The sequence below is a fragment of the Rhinatrema bivittatum genome, chromosome 3 (assembly GCF_901001135.1).
Source record: "Rhinatrema bivittatum chromosome 3, aRhiBiv1.1, whole genome shotgun sequence".
Lineage (NCBI taxonomy): Eukaryota > Metazoa > Chordata > Amphibia > Gymnophiona > Rhinatrematidae > Rhinatrema > Rhinatrema bivittatum.
The window spans coordinates 472,751,465-472,768,989 of NC_042617.1; the positions used below are offsets into that span (position 1 = coordinate 472,751,465).

At 42.9% G+C, this 17,525-nt stretch overlaps 1 protein-coding gene across 1 annotated transcript; it reads left to right on the forward strand.

The window, feature by feature from the left end:
- The first annotated feature begins 1,402 nt into the window (after window positions 1–1,402).
- Window positions 1,403–3,475, forward strand: RHOB (ras homolog family member B). Its single transcript, XM_029595980.1, has one exon. It carries the CDS (start codon window positions 1,772–1,774, stop codon window positions 2,360–2,362), a length of 591 nt encoding a protein of 196 aa, XP_029451840.1. The 5' UTR covers window positions 1,403–1,771; the 3' UTR covers window positions 2,363–3,475.
- Window positions 3,476–17,525: the final 14,050 nt, after the last annotated feature.

Consider the following 17,525-nt stretch of genomic DNA (forward strand, 5'->3'; position numbering starts at 1 on the left):
TAGCTACATACTTGTTTGGACGAGCGTTTCAGACGCGCTAATCCCATTATTGCATCGGGAGTTATTCTAGTGCGTCCAAACGCTCATCAAACTGTGTGCTAAACTGAGCACACTGTATTCCATCGGCCTTTGTAAGAGCTTCACATTCACTACAACACACTGGGAAGTGCTCAGCCAAACTACTGGGAAGGCTGATTCCCTAAAGGCGCTCCAGTACCGGCCATGGAGTGCTCTGCTGCAGCTACCATGCCCTGCAGTTTCCTTAAAACTTCACATCGAAAACTGAGCAGGGATACGACCTCAGCATGCATTTATTTATTTATTTAGACATTTTATAAACTGTCTTTCCGTGTAAAAATTGCAACGGTTTACAAAAATAACATTCATAGCTATAAATCAGCGAATAATGACAAGTTACAGAAGTAGTATTCATAAACAGGCATTAACATCTATCAAATGAAATGTTCCAATACATATTAACTAAAGATCTACAACTTAAGATGGAGTACATAAAATAACAAATTTCACATATTATTCAGTATGTTTTAGTGAGATTCTTACAATCTCTGTTAAATTTGTTCCTCGTGCATCAATTAGTATCTCTTGTCCTTGTTATCCTAGATCTCTACATTCTGATGTTTCTAAGTTAGGTTGTATGCATTTTTGAATAGACTTGTTTTTAGCTCACATTTAAATATCTTTCTATCTGGTATCAAACAACTCAGGTAGGGAATGCCAAAGTTTTGGACCAGCTATGGAAAACACACAATCTCTTACATTTGACCATTTAACGATGCTGGTGTCCCTCAAAGGCGGTCTATGAAAAACACAAATAAATAAGCAGTGACAAATAGTTCTCAAATCCAGTCTTGTTCCTAGTGAGTGGCAGTAAGTTGCACTCATTGACTTTGGGGAGGGCTCTGTACAAAATCTTTCGACATCGCCAAATCCATAAGAATTAAATTAAAACGCCAAATAAACGGTAGGATTTCTAATGATGTTTGTTTTTAACCACATGAGCTATTTTTAAATCAATAATAATAATCACAACAACAACAACTCAAAAGACAGCTGTTACGCAAGAACACCGGCCAGACTACGAGGTGGTGACCAGGCACCCCGGTGAGCAGCACCGCGTCTCCCGCCCGCTCCGAGCTCTCCTGGGTCAAAAGCAAGAGAACACAGTGTCCTCGGGCAACGCCCACAACGACTGTAATCCTCGAGACCCTCACGCGCCTCACCCCCTCTAGTGGAGCGCGCACTACACTGACAGCGTCACATTGCCCTGCCCACTGCCTGCGGCTCCCAGCCAACAGCAGCGCGGCTTCAAAACGATGAGCTCACCGGCCCCTTTCCCATTGGCCGGCTATATTAAGAAAGCCTTCCATGCCTTTAAATAGTCGGAATCCCGCACCGTGTATCAGACCCTGGAGAGCGAGAGGAAGAAGTAAGAATCAGCTACGAATGCATTCTAGAAGTAGCGCTGTAACGGCTCCAGCTGCTTCCAATCTTTGCACGCGCCGTACTGAGGACGTGCAATTACTGCAGAAAGCTAAACGTAGACTTCAGAGAGGGGCTTTAATTTAAAAGAATCCCTCCTCCCGCAGTTACTGCGCCTTTCCCCTCCCGCATTCGCCTTCAACGAGGCTCCGAAGCTGAGGTGATACAAGCGGAGGAGGAGGAGGCGGCAGCGGCGGAGGGATCCCTCTTCCCGGCTCCAGCGGGTGAAGAAGCAGGCGGCGAAGAGCAGGGGACGGGCGGCGGCGTTGCCATGGCCGCCATCCGCAAGAAGCTGGTGGTGGTGGGCGATGGCGCGTGTGGCAAGACGTGCCTGCTGATCGTCTTCAGCAAGGACGAGTTCCCCGAGGTCTACGTGCCCACCGTCTTCGAGAACTACGTGGCCGACATCGAGGTGGACAGCAAGCAGGTGGAGCTGGCGCTCTGGGACACGGCCGGCCAGGAGGACTACGACCGCCTGCGGCCCCTCTCCTACCCGGACACCGACGTCATCCTGATGTGCTTCTCGGTGGACAGCCCGGACTCTCTGGAGAACATCCCCGAGAAATGGGTGCCCGAGGTGAAGCACTTCTGCCCCAGCGTGCCCATCATCCTGGTGGCCAACAAGAAGGACCTGCGCAACGACGAGCACGTGCGCGGCGAGCTGGCCCGCATGAAGCAGGAGCCCGTGCGCGCCGAAGACGGCCGCGCCATGGCCCTGCGCATCGGCGCCTACGAGTACTTGGAGTGCTCGGCCAAGACCAAGGAGGGCGTGCGCGAGGTCTTCGAGACGGCCACCCGGGCGGCGCTGCAGAAGCGACACGGCGCGCCCAGCGGCTGCATCAACTGCTGCAAAGTGCTCTGATCCCCCAAAGGGAGGGTTGAGTGAGCGCCCGTCGCCAGACTTTCGGGACAGGGGACGATCGGACACTTCCAGGCGGAGACTGTGCTAGATCTGTTTCCCCCACCCCTCTTCCGGATCTCCAAGTGTTTGCTTTGTGGGGCCCCCCCACCTTTCAGAGAAGGGGGTGGACTTAACAATAAAAGCCGCCTTCTCCCCTTTGCCTTCAAGTCCTTCCCCCCCCCCCCCCCGTAACGCCATTCTCGGCCAGGCCCTGTACCTCTCCCTCCGTAATAACTTGCCCGATGGTGAAAGGGAACGCTTTGTTTTATTTCAGCTGCTGGAGACTGCAAGAGGGGATGGGGAACGAACAGTGCAATGCATTTGTGTTTAAAACGAGAGACTTCATCATGGATGGCTAGGTGCCTGATTTGCTATGTTTCTATTCCCTACTCACATAATGGGAGGAAAGACTTAGTGAATTGGGTCCCTTGGTCTGATCCAAGCGAAAAATACTTTTATGTTCATGCAATAACGTCAACTTGTAGATTGACTTAAGAACAGGAGAGAGAACCTCAAAATGTGGGACTGTTAGACTAGGCGTACTAGCAAGGGGGAGGAGAAACTTGCAGGGGTGATTTCGTGGCCTAAAATTATAAGTATTTTCTTTATTTTGTTTTCAGCTATTTAAAGAACTGCAGTTTTTGTAAGAAAACATACTTTTGCACATTTTGTGTTTTTGACACTTGATGCACTTGCCATCTGCATACAAACACTGTAGCATTCTGAACACTGACATTGTAACCTCATCTTTCTCCTTTTTCAGAATCTAAGATTGTGACCTTAATGTGACAGAAACCACTACTATTGTCTTGAAAATGAACACTGATTTGTGACGAGGTTACAATATTTGCCATTAAAGGGCAATATCTGAAATTAGTACTTTTTCACTAATGTTTACTCTGTGGAAATAGCATGTTGGAAAAATGTATTTTTTTGAAAGTGGTACTAAGATGTATTTAAAATAACAATCCTGTTGTGGCAAAATGAATGGAATTATGGTGTTTACATTTTTTTTAATCAGTTGTATGTACAGTTTTTATGTAAAGTATTAAATGATTCCTAAGATGAGCTTCAGATGCTGGATCTGGTTCTTGTTATTTAATCTGCATTTGTACTGTTTCCTGTCAGGTGCATATTACCTATTCAAAAACTCTTACAAATATCTCTTTAACCTGCTACTTCTGGTATTCAGAATCTAGGTTGCAAAATTGTAGCACTGCTTCTACAATATCCTATCCAGGACCATCTCCCCCACATAAAGTTAATTTTATATAGAGAGCATAGGGATGCCCTGTATTCCCCCCCCCCCCCCCCCCCCCCCCCATGGCTTCTTTCCTGAAGAGGCTGTTTTGATGCAGCTTACTGTATTTAAGAGATGACCATTCACTTTAAAGAGGGGAATGATCATAGCTGATTTTTCAATTTTTGTCTTTGTTGAACAAGGAATAATGTGTGTTTCTAAAGCACAATGCTATCCTTTACCCTATACCTTTTTCCTATGGTGGTATGTGTACACCTCCCCTTTCAAAAAAAACAAAACACAATATCCTTTTTATGGGGCAGTTACGGAAAAACGTTGCAGGAAGTGGAGGTATAGAATGATGTGAAAGGCATGTGTGTTAATCATAATGAAGCTTATTGCCTAGTAAATGGATTTTGATTCTAGGATTTGGGCTGGCAAATGACATTTGGCAAGACCCCTGTCCCCTTCACAAAAAGGCAAAAACTGCATGCAGCAGCTTTAAAGGTGTGGAGAGCATTAGTTTGATGTATGGGTAGCTGCTACTTTTTTTTTTTTTTTTTTTTAAGTATTCATGTCCTAAAATTATTCAAGTGCTGCTCCTTATAGGGAACCAAAACCATATCTTTAAATAAAAACTGAATGGAGATGATATGGTAAAGAGAGAGAAGCAGGGCATTATGAGTTGGAGCTTGTAAAATCTCTTCATTCAAATTTACTGTATCAGCTTAAGTGTAGATTTTATTTTAATCCAGACAATATACATACTAAGAAAATATATAATCATAACAAAACTTGAGCACTTTATTTACAGCTGGAAAATCTGTTCTTTCTGTTTAGAAAATTTCAGATAGTTTAGATGCTAAATTCAGTAGCCAGACTGAACTGAGTAAGTGGCTATCCTCGCAATATTGTAAAGCACATTGGCAACGGAGACAGGCACAATATAAATCCACATTTTTTATTGTGATAAACCTTGCTCTAGCCATGGTATGGACAGAAGGTTACAACACCGAAGCAGAGTAAAAAATAATTAGTGCAGCACATAGTGACATTTTATATGTGTAGCTTGTATTAGGCGAGAATGGCCAACAGACCATGAAGGTAGGTTAAAATAGCAAGGCCTATGTCCATTCTACTTTGCTATTGTACTACCAAAGGCTCCTGTATGCTTATCACTTGCTACTTGAGTTTCAATACACTTTTGCTCTACCACTTCTCCCACATATTCCCTGCTTTTATCACCCTTTTAGTAAAGAAATGTTTGTTACTCCTGAGTGTATCCTGCTTTTTTACCTTAAACTCATGACCTCTTTTTTTTTTTTTTCCTGGTATTTCTTTAGCACTGAAAAAGCATCCTGTGCCAAATGTTCTTTCAATATTAAGAAAGAGTTGTTTGAAACAGTAAGATTGTGATATATTTGTAGCTAACATTTTGTGTGCTACTGCATAACAAATTGCAGCAGCGCCGTTCAGAGTGATTAACCATTACATTACCATAAGAGGCCTCTTTTGTCCTGGATTTCTGTTTGCTTTGTGTACACAGTGCTGCCAATAAGTCTAGCAGTGACGTTGTTAATCAGACCATCTGGAATGTTAGAAAAAAACAGTTAAGCTTCATTTCCCAATTGCTTTCCCTGAAAGAAATGTGTGCTTTGGACTTTATGGAAAAATCCTAGGTGCTGAGAGCCATAAATCCTTCAGAGCAAGCTTTCTGTTCCTTCACTCTTGTTCACTTGCACTATTTGCAGCTTGTGGAAATGCTGCGGTTACTAGGTTTGTCTGCTGTACTGGAAGATGGTTTCTGTTGCAGAGCAGGGGTTTGATCGATGTGGGCAGGGTTAATCCATTGTGTGTCTGTGGCCAGAAACAGCACAAACAGGCCTTAACTTTTATGAATGATCATGGGGGGAGAGTACCAACCTTGCTGTTTTTGAGCCATGGAGAGTGTATAGCAGGATATGTAGGGTAGCCAAAAACTATTTGGTATGGCTGAAAAAAAACTTAGGGGTGCAGGAGTTGGCGGCACACTAGATCCTTCCTTACTGTTCATAGCCTTTGTCACCCTTCTGCCAACAGTCTGCTTGCAGGCCAGCCCTCAAAGTGTTACCCATACACATCCATCCTTTTTTAAAATATATCTTCTGGGGCCCAGAGCCCATGGATTGAAGTACATTTACTTGAACTGAGGTCATGAGCATCTCAGAAAGGCCTCTGGCTGAAGGTGTGTGGCTGCCACTGTAGTTTATGAGAGCGATCTTATAACTTATTTTCTTTTCCTCTAAATCCAAATGTAAACAAATAGTGCCATTTTATCCTACCACGTGTTTCACCAGATTGCATTTTCTTTTTACAAAAGAGCAGGTGCCTTGGGAGAGAGTGTTTAGAATAATAACTTGAGAACCAGGAGACCTGAGTTTATTTTAATCTGGTAAGATGTTGCTTTGTCTTGCTGCTGCTATTTACACACCATTGTACACCTCCACTCCATAGGAAGAAGCTTTTGAGAGGATATTTAAATGAGGACGAATGGTGATTGGAGTCGAGGCAAGTGTTATTGAGCCCTTGCTCTTCATTCACGCTGAAGTCAGGCTGTGAGCATGCTCGCTGTGCTTCCTATCCTCGGGTCCATAAGAATATGCCATACTGGGTCAGACCAAGGGTCCATCAAGCCCAGCATCCTGTTTCCAACAGTGGCCAATCCAGGCCATAAGTACCTGGCAAGTACCCAAGAACTAAGTCTATTCCATGCTACTGATGCTAGTAATAGCAGTGGCTATTTTCTAAGTCAACTTGATTAATAGCAGGTAATGGACTTCTCCTCCAAGAACTTATCCAATCCTTTTTTAAACACAGCTACACTAACTGCACTAACCACATCCTCTGGCAACAAATTCCAGAGTGAAAAAGAAATTTCTCCGATTAGTTTTAAATGTGCCACATGCTGACTTCATGGAGTGTCCCCTAGTCTTTCTATTATCTGAAAGAGTAAATAACCGATTCACATCTACCCGTTCTAGACCTCTCATGATTTTAAACACCTCTATCATATCCCCCCTCAGTCGTCTCTTCTCCAGATGTGGCATAATGTACTTCATCCATATTTTAATAAGCATGATAATGTATTTTATACCAAAGAATGGGGAGAAGCCAAAAATCCCTAGTAAAATGGGGCTTATGTAGGGTTGTCGACATGCGTAAGGATCTAAGCCTGTTTTTTAAAACATAGAATATAGTTAATTTATTTGCCAAATATGAAAAATATTTTTTTGCTTGAAAAGGGCTTTAGGAGGGGTGATTTGACCCCATTGTTTTCTGACATGAGAAGACTTCAGTTGGCCCTGGCCATTATATGGAATGTATTATAGATAGAGCTGCCAGGTAACCCATCTGCAGCAGGGAAACTTTAGGCCAGTCCTGGTTTTTAAACAAATTATAATGCATCATGGTACTTATAGTCCTTGCTTCCATTTTTAAAGTTAGCATTGCAGATATCGTAATCAGGACGGGGTTTGTCAGAACTCCACAAATGGCTTAAAATCTCCCTGCATCACTTGACATCTTTGTGCACACTGATTATATTTTGATTTCTGTGTTGGATGTAGGCCTTACCACAAACCTTTACATTAAGATGAAAATGGTCCAGTATTTGCTATTGACTTTGGAGACTGCAAAGATAGATGACTTAATCATAAATAGAACGAAGCAGAAAGAAGAGACTTATGTGACTGAAGAGACGTAGAATAGTGGGCTTTCTTCCAGATGTTTGTTTATTCAGTAGTAGGGACTACTGTTAAGGAGAGCTGGAGCTCCACCACTTTACCTACTCCCTAATAAAACTCCTACTCTAGTACCTCCCTGCCCCAACATAGCAAGTTTAGCACCAAATAAGACCCCTTAAGCTTTGCACCACTTTTTTGGATTCAGGTCTGTACCATCAATGGTCAGCATATTCTCCATCTTGTCTACTAATCCAAAATATTTCAGGTCTGTTTTTTTTAGGGTCCAATTTCAGCATATTATCTTTCGAGCACCTGGCAACTTCTACCAGGCAGGCATGCAAGCGTGATACTGCTTTGGCCTGCTTTCCAGCCATACTAGCATAGTTGCATGTCAACTGCATACAGATGACACTGAATGTTATGACCTCCAGTAATAGTGCCATATAAACATTAAGTGGCAGCAGAGATGATATTGAACCCTGCAGAACACCACAGTTAAGATTCTAGCAATCAGAAGTGGGCTGCCTCGCCAAGTACCTCTAGATCTATTAGTCAAAAATGACTTTAACCAGCATAGAACCGTGTTCCTAATACTAATAGTTTTTAACCATGTGAGTAAGCTCTTATAGTCAACCATAAGGAGTGCATCAGACAGGTCCAGAAGAACAAGCAGTGTCTCTGCCGCTGTCTGTCTGTAAACGGACGCATCTCTGCTGCTCTCTGTCTGCATGTGGACGCACCAATTTTATATCATGCGCGCACGTTATAAAATCCGATGGCCGCACACACTCGCACGCCAAATTTTTAAATCCATGTGTGCATGTGCAGGTGGCCCAACGACTTGCACGCGCAGGAGAGGGGGATTTTATAACCTATGCGGGCGATGCAATTGGGCCTCCTCCAGTTCCCTCCCAGTCTGCTCCTTAATTGGAGCAGACTGGGAGAGAACTTCCCTAAACCCCTTCCTACTCTTCTCACTTTTCCCCTTTCCCTACCTTTTTTTTTTTTGTTATTTTGGAACTTCATCTGAATGAATGAAGTTCCGAGCGCTGGATGGCTGCTGGTGCGCGCTTCCCCGGGCCAGGGCCTAATGGTTGCTGGCCTCTGTCCTGGCCCACCCCTTTGATCAGCCCGGCATTTCTGAGCGTATCGGGAAATACGCACATGGCCGGGCTGTTTTTAATATGCACTCTGTGCTCGCAAGGCCCTGCACGCGCATATCACCCGATTTTTACGTGTGCCGGGCTTTTAAAATTTGGGCCTTACTGTGCTAACTACTTAGAACAGGAACAAGTGTCCCAGATTTACCTTTATTGTAGGAGCTGAACTACAACAGGTACATTTTCTGTCTGAATTCAACTGCGGAGACCTTACTTTGAAGTGGGATATTTTTTATTAATAGCTTTTTGTTCTTTTATTTTTTTGAAAAAGGCATTTTTTTGCATTGCTTTTTTTTTTCCTTAGACATTTTTCTACTTAGCTTTAGAAAGAAAGAATAGAAGGGAAGGGGCTCCCTCCCACCCACTCCTACTTCAATTCTAAGTTTATAGATTGACCCTCTAATTAAGGTGTTGGCCTTGGTTGGCAGAGTTTATAACACAGAAGTAATTTAGATAAATTCAATTATTGTGGAATGAAAACACTTAGTAAGGTTCAGGAGGAGCTTAATTAGTAATACCATAGTAGATACTTCAGGTAACTAATTTTCAGGATAAAATAGAAAAGTACTGCTTAGAAAGACGAGTGAGAGCAAATGAATTACGGGTAGGCTCATTTTGGGGCCAATACAATAATTGTGCACAGAAAACAGGCAATCAGCGTGTGTATATTTAGTGTCCAGTATTTCTTTTTCAAAACCTTTTGTTTTTTAAACTAAATGCTGCTTTATTTGGTTCCTCCTACTTAGTATCATGGTGATACTATTAGGAGGAATCACAGAAAGCAGGATTTTTCTTTTTTTTTTTTCAATGTGACCTTGAGTGTGGCAGACTTTTATGCCAGCGCTGGGCTGGTGTAAAATTTGCTGCATTGCAAGGGCACTTTGGCTGCACAGAAAATGTATTGGATCGCGGGGATTAGCTAATAGCCTCATCTACATGAATTTACATGTGATGAGTGCTGTTAGCTAGGCGGTGATTCGGGCATGCGTTTTGGATAGGGGTTACGGACGTGCATCCAAACCACACGTCCAATTAAGTGTTAAGCCATGTGCAGTGGCTAGCACATGGTATTACATTGGCCCCTTTGTGTTTTCTATAACTGGAACAGTTTAAGTAAATTTTTTGTGAGCTGATTAATAGCATCATATTAGACCTTGTGGTGACAATGGAGTAAATTTTAAAAGGTGCGCGCGCTTCCTGGCGCACCCACATGGATGCGACAATTTTATAACATGCGCGCGCCGGCATGCACGTTATAAAATCCCATGGCCGCGTGCACATGCGCGCTGGATTTTATAATCTACCTGGGCAGCATGCGCAGGGGGGCCTAATTTTGTAAAAGTACGCACGGCGACGAGATCGGGCCTTCTCTCATTCCCTCCCAGTCTGCTCCAATTTACCTACCTAAATCCCGCTCCCTCTTACCCTCTCCTCCCCACCCCCTAAATCTTACCTTTTTGTTTTTCAAGTTACTTCAGCTCCCGGCCGCTGTCCCAGCTGCCCTCCGGCCCGCCCCCTTTTCAGGGCCCAGCAATTATGCACGTATTGTCACTTTTGCGCGTGGCCGATTTTAAAATTCAGCGGAATAATTTCTATTTCTCTGGTTTGCTTTTATACTTTTAGCAACAGAGGTCTTCAGAGGAAACAGCCTAAACCTACATACCTCATACATTTATTGATATATTTTGCAGTCTAAAAGAATAAGACACTTTAACACTTCCAAGCATCAAGTGAGCAGTTGAACAGGCCCACAAACAGGGACTCTGAATATAGAGGTTTAAGTTAAATTCTACAGGCTAGTTATTTTACTTCCAGGACAGTTGAGGAAGAGGTAGGGATTTTGGCAGGTCTTTCTCATTTCTTTCAATGGGTACCAAAAGCTACTGCTGAGAAACATCGTATCGCTAGAGCTGTCGCTTCTGATACCAATTCTACTGCTGTCCAGACAGATGTCCTGATCCATAGCAAGGAACTGGTTCAGTGTGAAAGATGTCTGCAGATCATAGAAACATAGAAACATAGAAATGACGGCAGAAGAAGACCAAATGGCCCATCCAGTCTGCCCAGCAAGCTTCCCTCATTTCTTCTCCCATACTTATCTGTTTCTCTTAGCTCTTGGTTCTAATTCCCTTCCACCCCCGCCATTAATGTAGAGAGCGGTGATGGAGCTGCATCCAAGTGAAATATCTAGCTTGATTAGTTAGAGGTAGTAGGGGTAGTAACCGCCGCAATAAGCAAGCTACACCCATGCTTATTTGTTTTTACCCAGATTATGTTATACAGCCCTTATTGGTTGTTTATCTTCTCCCCTGCCGTTGAAGCAGGGAGCTATGCTGGATATGCGTGAGGTATCAGTTTTTTTCTTCTCCCCTGCCGTTGAAGCAGAGAGCTATGCTGGATATGCATCGAAAGTGAAGTATCAGGCACATTTGGTTTGGGGTAGTAACCGCCGTAACAAGCCAGCTACTCCCCGCTTTGTGAGTGTGAATCCTTTTTTCTTCTCCCCTGCCGTTGAAGTTATGCTGGATATGTGTGAAGTATCAGTTTTTCTTTTCCCCTGCCGTTGAAGCAGAGAGCTATGCTGGAAATTTGTGATGTATCAGTCTTTCTCCCATGCCGTTGAAGCAGAGAGCCATGCTGGATATGCGTCGAGAGTGAAGTATCAGGTACATTTGGTTTGGGGTAGTAACCGCCGTAACAAGCCAGCTACTCCCCGCTTTGTGAGTGCGATCCCTTTTTTCTTCTCCCCTGCCGTTTAAGCAGAGAGCTCTGCTGGATGTGTGAAGTAACAGTTTTTCTTTTCCCCTGCTGTTGAAGCAGAGAACTATGCTGGATATGCATTGAAAGTGAAGTATAAGAATGGAGTGATCAAGCTAGTTGAAAGGCATCAGGAATAGAGGAAGGTGGAGGTAGTAATTTGGATATTTGGTTTGGGGTAGTAACCGCCGTAACAAGCCAGCTACTCCCGTCTTTGTGAGTGCAAATCCTTTTTTCCACATTTCCTCTTGCTGTTGAAGCTTAGAGTGATGTTGGAGTCACAGTAACCATGTGTATGTTTATTGAATAAGGGTATTGTCTCCAGGCAGTAGCCATCATTCTGGCGAGTCACCCACTCTTCATTGGCGGCCTCAGGAACTCCCTCAGGAAAGAGGAGGTGGTGAGACTTAGAAAGTTGTAGCCGGGTATAACTATATCCCAGTCAGCGTTTTCCATATATCAGGTCTCTGACAGCTACTCTATCTAAATCATCTTCTTCCATGACTGCCTCTAGATCTGGGACTTTATTCCCCGTTCTATGAACATTAGCTTTTCAAATATTGCCTTTATTCCCATATTTCCCATTTGTATATGAGTATTTAATGTTTTCTTTACCTTAGGGTTTTCTTCACTCATTCTCGATTCTAGTTTAAAGCCCTTTTCTAGGTTTGCCATTCTGTGTTGAAAGACAATGCACCCCTTCTTCGACAGGTGGATCCCATTTCTGCTCAGCAATCCTTGAAATATTATCCCATGATCCAGGAAGCCAAAAATGCTCATGTCAGCACCATCTATGCAGCCATTCATTTATCTCCAGAATGCAAGCTTCCCTCCCTGGGCCTTTATCCTGAACTGGGATATAGCAGTATATTTTATCTTCCCTTAGACCTTATTGAATAGGGTTTCCAGGTAATACCATGACATCAGAGATGGTTTGAGAGCATTCTGACTTCGCTCCTTTCTATTTATGAGCATATAGTTAGAATTTTTCTGAATGCAGGCAGGATACAAGCCCATAGATGCAGTGGAGTTAAAGAAGGTTTTGGCTAAACCTGTCCATGCTAAAATGGAGACATCTAGTAATTATTCTTTCATGACAAAATGAGTTGTTCTTGTCTTTTCACAATTCCATTCTTAATGCACACTTCCATTCAACTGCCTTTCCATGGACCTCCCTTCCACTGAGATCTCATAAGAACATAAGAACATAAGAAAATGCCATACTGGGTCAGACCAAGGGTCCATCAAGCCCAGCATCCTGTTTCCAACAGTGGCCAATCCAGGCCATAAGAACCTGGCAAGTACCCAAAAACTAAGTCTATTCCATGTAACCATTGCTAATGGCAGTGGCTATTCTCTAAGTGAACTTAATAGCAGGTAATGGACTTCTCCTCCAAGAACTTATCCAATCCTTTTTTAAACACAGCTATACTAACTGCACGAACCACATTCTCTGGCAACAAATTCCAGAGTTTAATTGTGCGTTGAGTAAAAAAGAACTTTCTCCGATTAGTTTTAAATGTGCCCCACGCTAACTTCATGGAGTGCCCCCTAGTCTTTCTACTATCTGAAAGAGTAAATAACCGATTCACATCTACCCGTTCTAGACCTCTCATGATTTTAAACACCTCTATCATATCCCCCCTCAGTCGTCTCTTCTCCAAGCTGAAAAGTCCTAACCTCTTTAGTCTTTCCTCATAGGGGAGTTGTTCCATTCCCCTTATCATTTTGGTAGCCCTTCTCTGTACCTTCTCCATCGCAATTATATCATTTTTGAGATGCGGCGACCAGAATTGTACACAGTATTCAAGGTGCGGTCTCACCATGGAGCGATACAGAGGCATTATGACATTTTCCGTTTTATTCATCATTCCTTTTCTAATAATTACTTGATTTACCACCCTGATTCTTTTTTCTGGTTTCTTCAGTCCTGAGGCTGCCCTTTTGTAACATAGGCTAGCAGATATGTCAGAGAACGCTTCTATAATGGCAACCAGGGTAATTTCTATCATTTGGGATATGGGTGTATTCCTCTGAATGATAGGCCATGACTGTTATACCATTGAGAAGGGCAGCGGTGGAAGCCACTATCATCAGTGTTGTGATTCTTCACCCTAGTGACTCAGGGAGCCACCTTAGCACTGAGCTCAGTCACAAGAAGTTACATACAAGTTTTACATTTTGAAAATTTCAGGCATTGTCTTCAGTACATTTTTGTGCATCTAAGGAGTCAGATGTGGCTTCTAAGTCACAGTCACTCACCTAAAAAATATCAAAGGCAGGACTTCTGTTGTATACTGTACACTTCTGAGTACAAGATTCTGGAAATTCTGATCAAGTGAACTGTATTACTACTTGTAATGCATTTTATAGGCAGAACTCTTTGCCCAGTAGGTGTATTTTACAAATGTAGAATAAAAAAGCATGTTGCCATTTTTTTTAATAGATGTGTAGCCTTTGTTGCATTGAGTCATAATAGCATTGTGGTGAAAAGGAAGAAAAGAAAGAGGCACAGTGACATAGGGACACTGTATTCTCCATTACTAAATGCATGATTGTGATCCCCACTTGCGACTGATAATCCTGTTTAAAACTGGCTTTGTTCATACTGTAGATTAAAGGTTTAAGTGAGAAAAAGAGCTTCCAGATGCTGCTCTGAAGTATTGGTTCTCATTATATCATTTGTGCTTTGTAAATGTCTGGCCTTTTGGAAACCCTATTTTGTTTGAGCATGTGTAGATTTGCCTAATGCTCAAGTTTCATCAGTACATTTTGTTTTAAAACTGAAATATTCTTAAATCAACAAAGATATAAGATGAAGGCAATATTCACAGGGACTTCTGTGAATAAAGTACTGCTTTTCCAGTAGATATGGCCCTTTGGAAATTTGTGTGACCGAAATGCATGTAAAAGTATGTGCATGCCCACTGTATGCATGTACTTTTTTTGTGCATATGGGAAAGACTTTGTGTCTGTGTGTATGTGTGTGTTTGTGTGTGTGTGGAGGGGGGGGGGGGGTCAGGACTTAATGTACATACCTTTTGATTTTAAAATAGGCATGTATGTACATTCTCTTGGCAAAATTGCATGCACCAAATTCAAGGTGTAATTGTTTGCATTAGGTTTGCTGGGATAATTTTACAAGCTTGCTTAAAAATTAGTGTAACTTGGATACATAACAGCCTGCAGATTTATGCGGACTGCCAAAATGAAGATCTCTTTCATTGGCAAGGTGCCTTATGAAAACATTATCACAATAAGAACTTTACAATAGCATCAGTGGATTTCATGTAGTAGGAAGTGATAAAAGGTAGTTTATTGTTTATCGTTTTTGAAATGTTATTGCATTATAATATATGGTGTTCCTTTGGTTCAAGCCATAAAGTCACTGTACAGATTGATTATTGTAACCTTTAATATGTGCAAAGATCAATAAAAAAGATATAAAAAAAAAGAAACACAGAGCTTTTTATTTTTTTTTGTATAATGTGTTTATTGAGTTCCAACAAAATAATACAACACAGTAAATTGAGTAACATGTCTCAACATTTTTCTCCTTTATATTTCTTCCCTTCTTCATCCCTATCCCCCCCCTTTAACCCCCCTTTTATTTCTCTATCAGTCCCCTGCTCCAATCCATTACCATGAACATCTGCGAAGTCATCTGCAATAACATCAAGAGAGACAGCACTGGTGTTATATCACAATAATAACCTAGGATAAAATCACATATCACGACATACTATATCATAGTAAGCCAGTGAGGACAGGGTCTCATCCCAACATACTATAATGTCCTAGGATAATGAAGCAAAATATAGTGGGTATATTAGCATATGAGTTCTTCTAAAAGCCTGCTAAAAGCCAAACGAAGTTTGAGAAGCATACCAGGCAAGGTTGATCATCCTGTGTGTGTGAAGGAGTGGGAATTAATCCCTATAAGTGACCTGTGAGAGAATGATGATAGTAAAGGTGATAGTACTGATAGCCATTCAGGAATATAATAGCATTAATGGAGAGTGCACTATCAAGTTGGGATTGTGGTTGGCAGCACAGACTACCATGGCACTCTGCGTGGTCTACTCTGTGGATGGGAGGTTTTCTCCCGCGGGTGGAACGCCGCCGCCAGCTAAGCCCCTCCCCCGAGCATACAGGGGTGTGCGCGCCGAGAAAGCCTCTTCCTTAAAGGGCCCAGGGCGGGAAACATGGGCCCTGCCTCCTTGATGACATAACCCAGAGGAGGATATTTAAACTTTTTGCTGTGTCCTGCTACTTGAGTTAGCAAGGACACTTTCTTGTTATTTCCACCCTGTTGGGACTCTTCTAGCTGCTTCCGGCTAGGAATCCTCAAGGATGATCTCTCTATGTTACCAGACACTCCGCTCTGTGTACTCTCATTCCTCTACACCCTCCGGGGTTATCTGCTACCAACAAGGACGCCTAAGGTACCCGCTCCTCAGGGGCCTTGTCTCGTTCCTGTCTACCCCCTGGGGTTGCCTACCACCTACAAGGATGCCTAAAGTACCTGCTCCTCGGGGGCCTCATTTTGTCCCGGACCTCCGCTTCTTGGGGGCCCTCTCCTCCTACAACTGCCAGCATCAGAGTGAGTTCTACTGCTCCAGTTCTGTCTCTGCATGGTCTCATCTCTACATAGATCCTCAGCATACCCCGCACCGCAGACCACTACCAGATCTACTCTCACTGGCCTTTCTATCTAGGCCTGGGTTCTCGGCCTACCCCGCTTCGTGGACCATTACCGGACCCATCTCCCTCTCAGGACTTGGTGAGACTGTGTAACTGCCTTTTCCACTCTACAGTCTTCAGACAGAACATTGCCATCAAACATCTCCTCTTCTGGCTGGGATCATTGCCCATTCCTCGGGTTTCCATCTACATTGCAGTATAATAAAGACTAATTTTCTCTGTGTCCATCTCTGCTCAGAGCTAGCCTATCGCTGCAAGTCCCCGCAGGGCTCTACCCTGTGGGAGGAGCCATCTCTTGCAGCAATCAAGGGTCCATGTCTCAATGTCCAAAACACAACAGAAAACACAACACTCTGTACAGGGTCACTTGTATATATAGGTACCACTGTAGAGGTGGTACTTTGAATCGGAATGGGTTTTCAGGGTTGGGGTTGGGGGGTAGTGTTATAGACCCATTCAGAGGTATTCATTGTAAAATTGACATCATTAAAAAATGTTAACCCTTATAAGCAATGAAAAGGAGTTGGTTTGTACAATGCAGCTAGCAGAGACTGCAGTGTACAAATCAACTCCTCCTGTTAGACTTCTCATTGCTTATAAGAACTCAAATTCTTTAGTGATATCAATTTTACAATGAATATATCTGAATGTGTCTGTCACACCACCCCCTCAAACCCAATCAACCTCCCGAAAACCCATCCCGATACAAAGTGCTCCTCTACAGTGGACCTATATATAGAGTATCAGACTAACCCAATACAGAGGTGCTATCTCCCTCTCCCTCTCTTTCTCCATCCCCCTCCCATGTTCAGGTCTCCAGACTTGCATCAGGACCAGTAATAAAATTACCCATGTAACTTGGCGTATGTTGCTATGGTCAGCCTTGCAAAATTCAGGGTTTACCACATATGTCTGGCTCCACCCAAGACCACCAACTCTCCACCCCTTTTCTGCTTCTTTTTTCTTATCACACATATATACTTTGTACGCACATATGTCCGGCTTCTTAAAATTCTCGTTGCTTGCTTGCAGCCCACATACAATTGTATTGGGCTGTTTTTGCACGAACAACGCTTTTAAAATCTACCTCAGTGTGAGTAAGAAATCTAACAACGTCACACAACAGTATTCTGCAAACAATTTATCACCTGTAAATTGAAGTGTTAGACAGATCAGATCCTGTGAAATACATGGTCCATCATGAGTTTGCCAACTTAAAGCTCACTAAGTTTTAGAATCATTCCTGAAAACTAAAGAGCATGGAGATCTGCATTCAAAAGCATCACCAAAGACCTGAATGTCACCTCAAGCGAAGAAATGGACTTATTAATGAAATGGCTGTGGAGCGAGTCCTCAGAATGTGAGAAGAGGTTAAAGTCAATGCACATAGACAATTCCTCAATAGACCTGGCAACAATGTGGAGAACAATTGAGCAGTATTATGGAAGTCCTGAAGTCATTGAAAATGTTCTCCTCAGAAGAATTGAAAACTTTCCAAAAATCTCATGCAGGAACAATCATAAGCTACAAGAACCTGTAGG

Excerpts from the sequence above, each read along its gene's own strand:
- RHOB (XM_029595980.1), top strand. The coding sequence starts at position 1,772 with ATGGCCGCCATCCGCAAGAAGCTGGTGGTGGTGGGCGATGGCGCGTGT.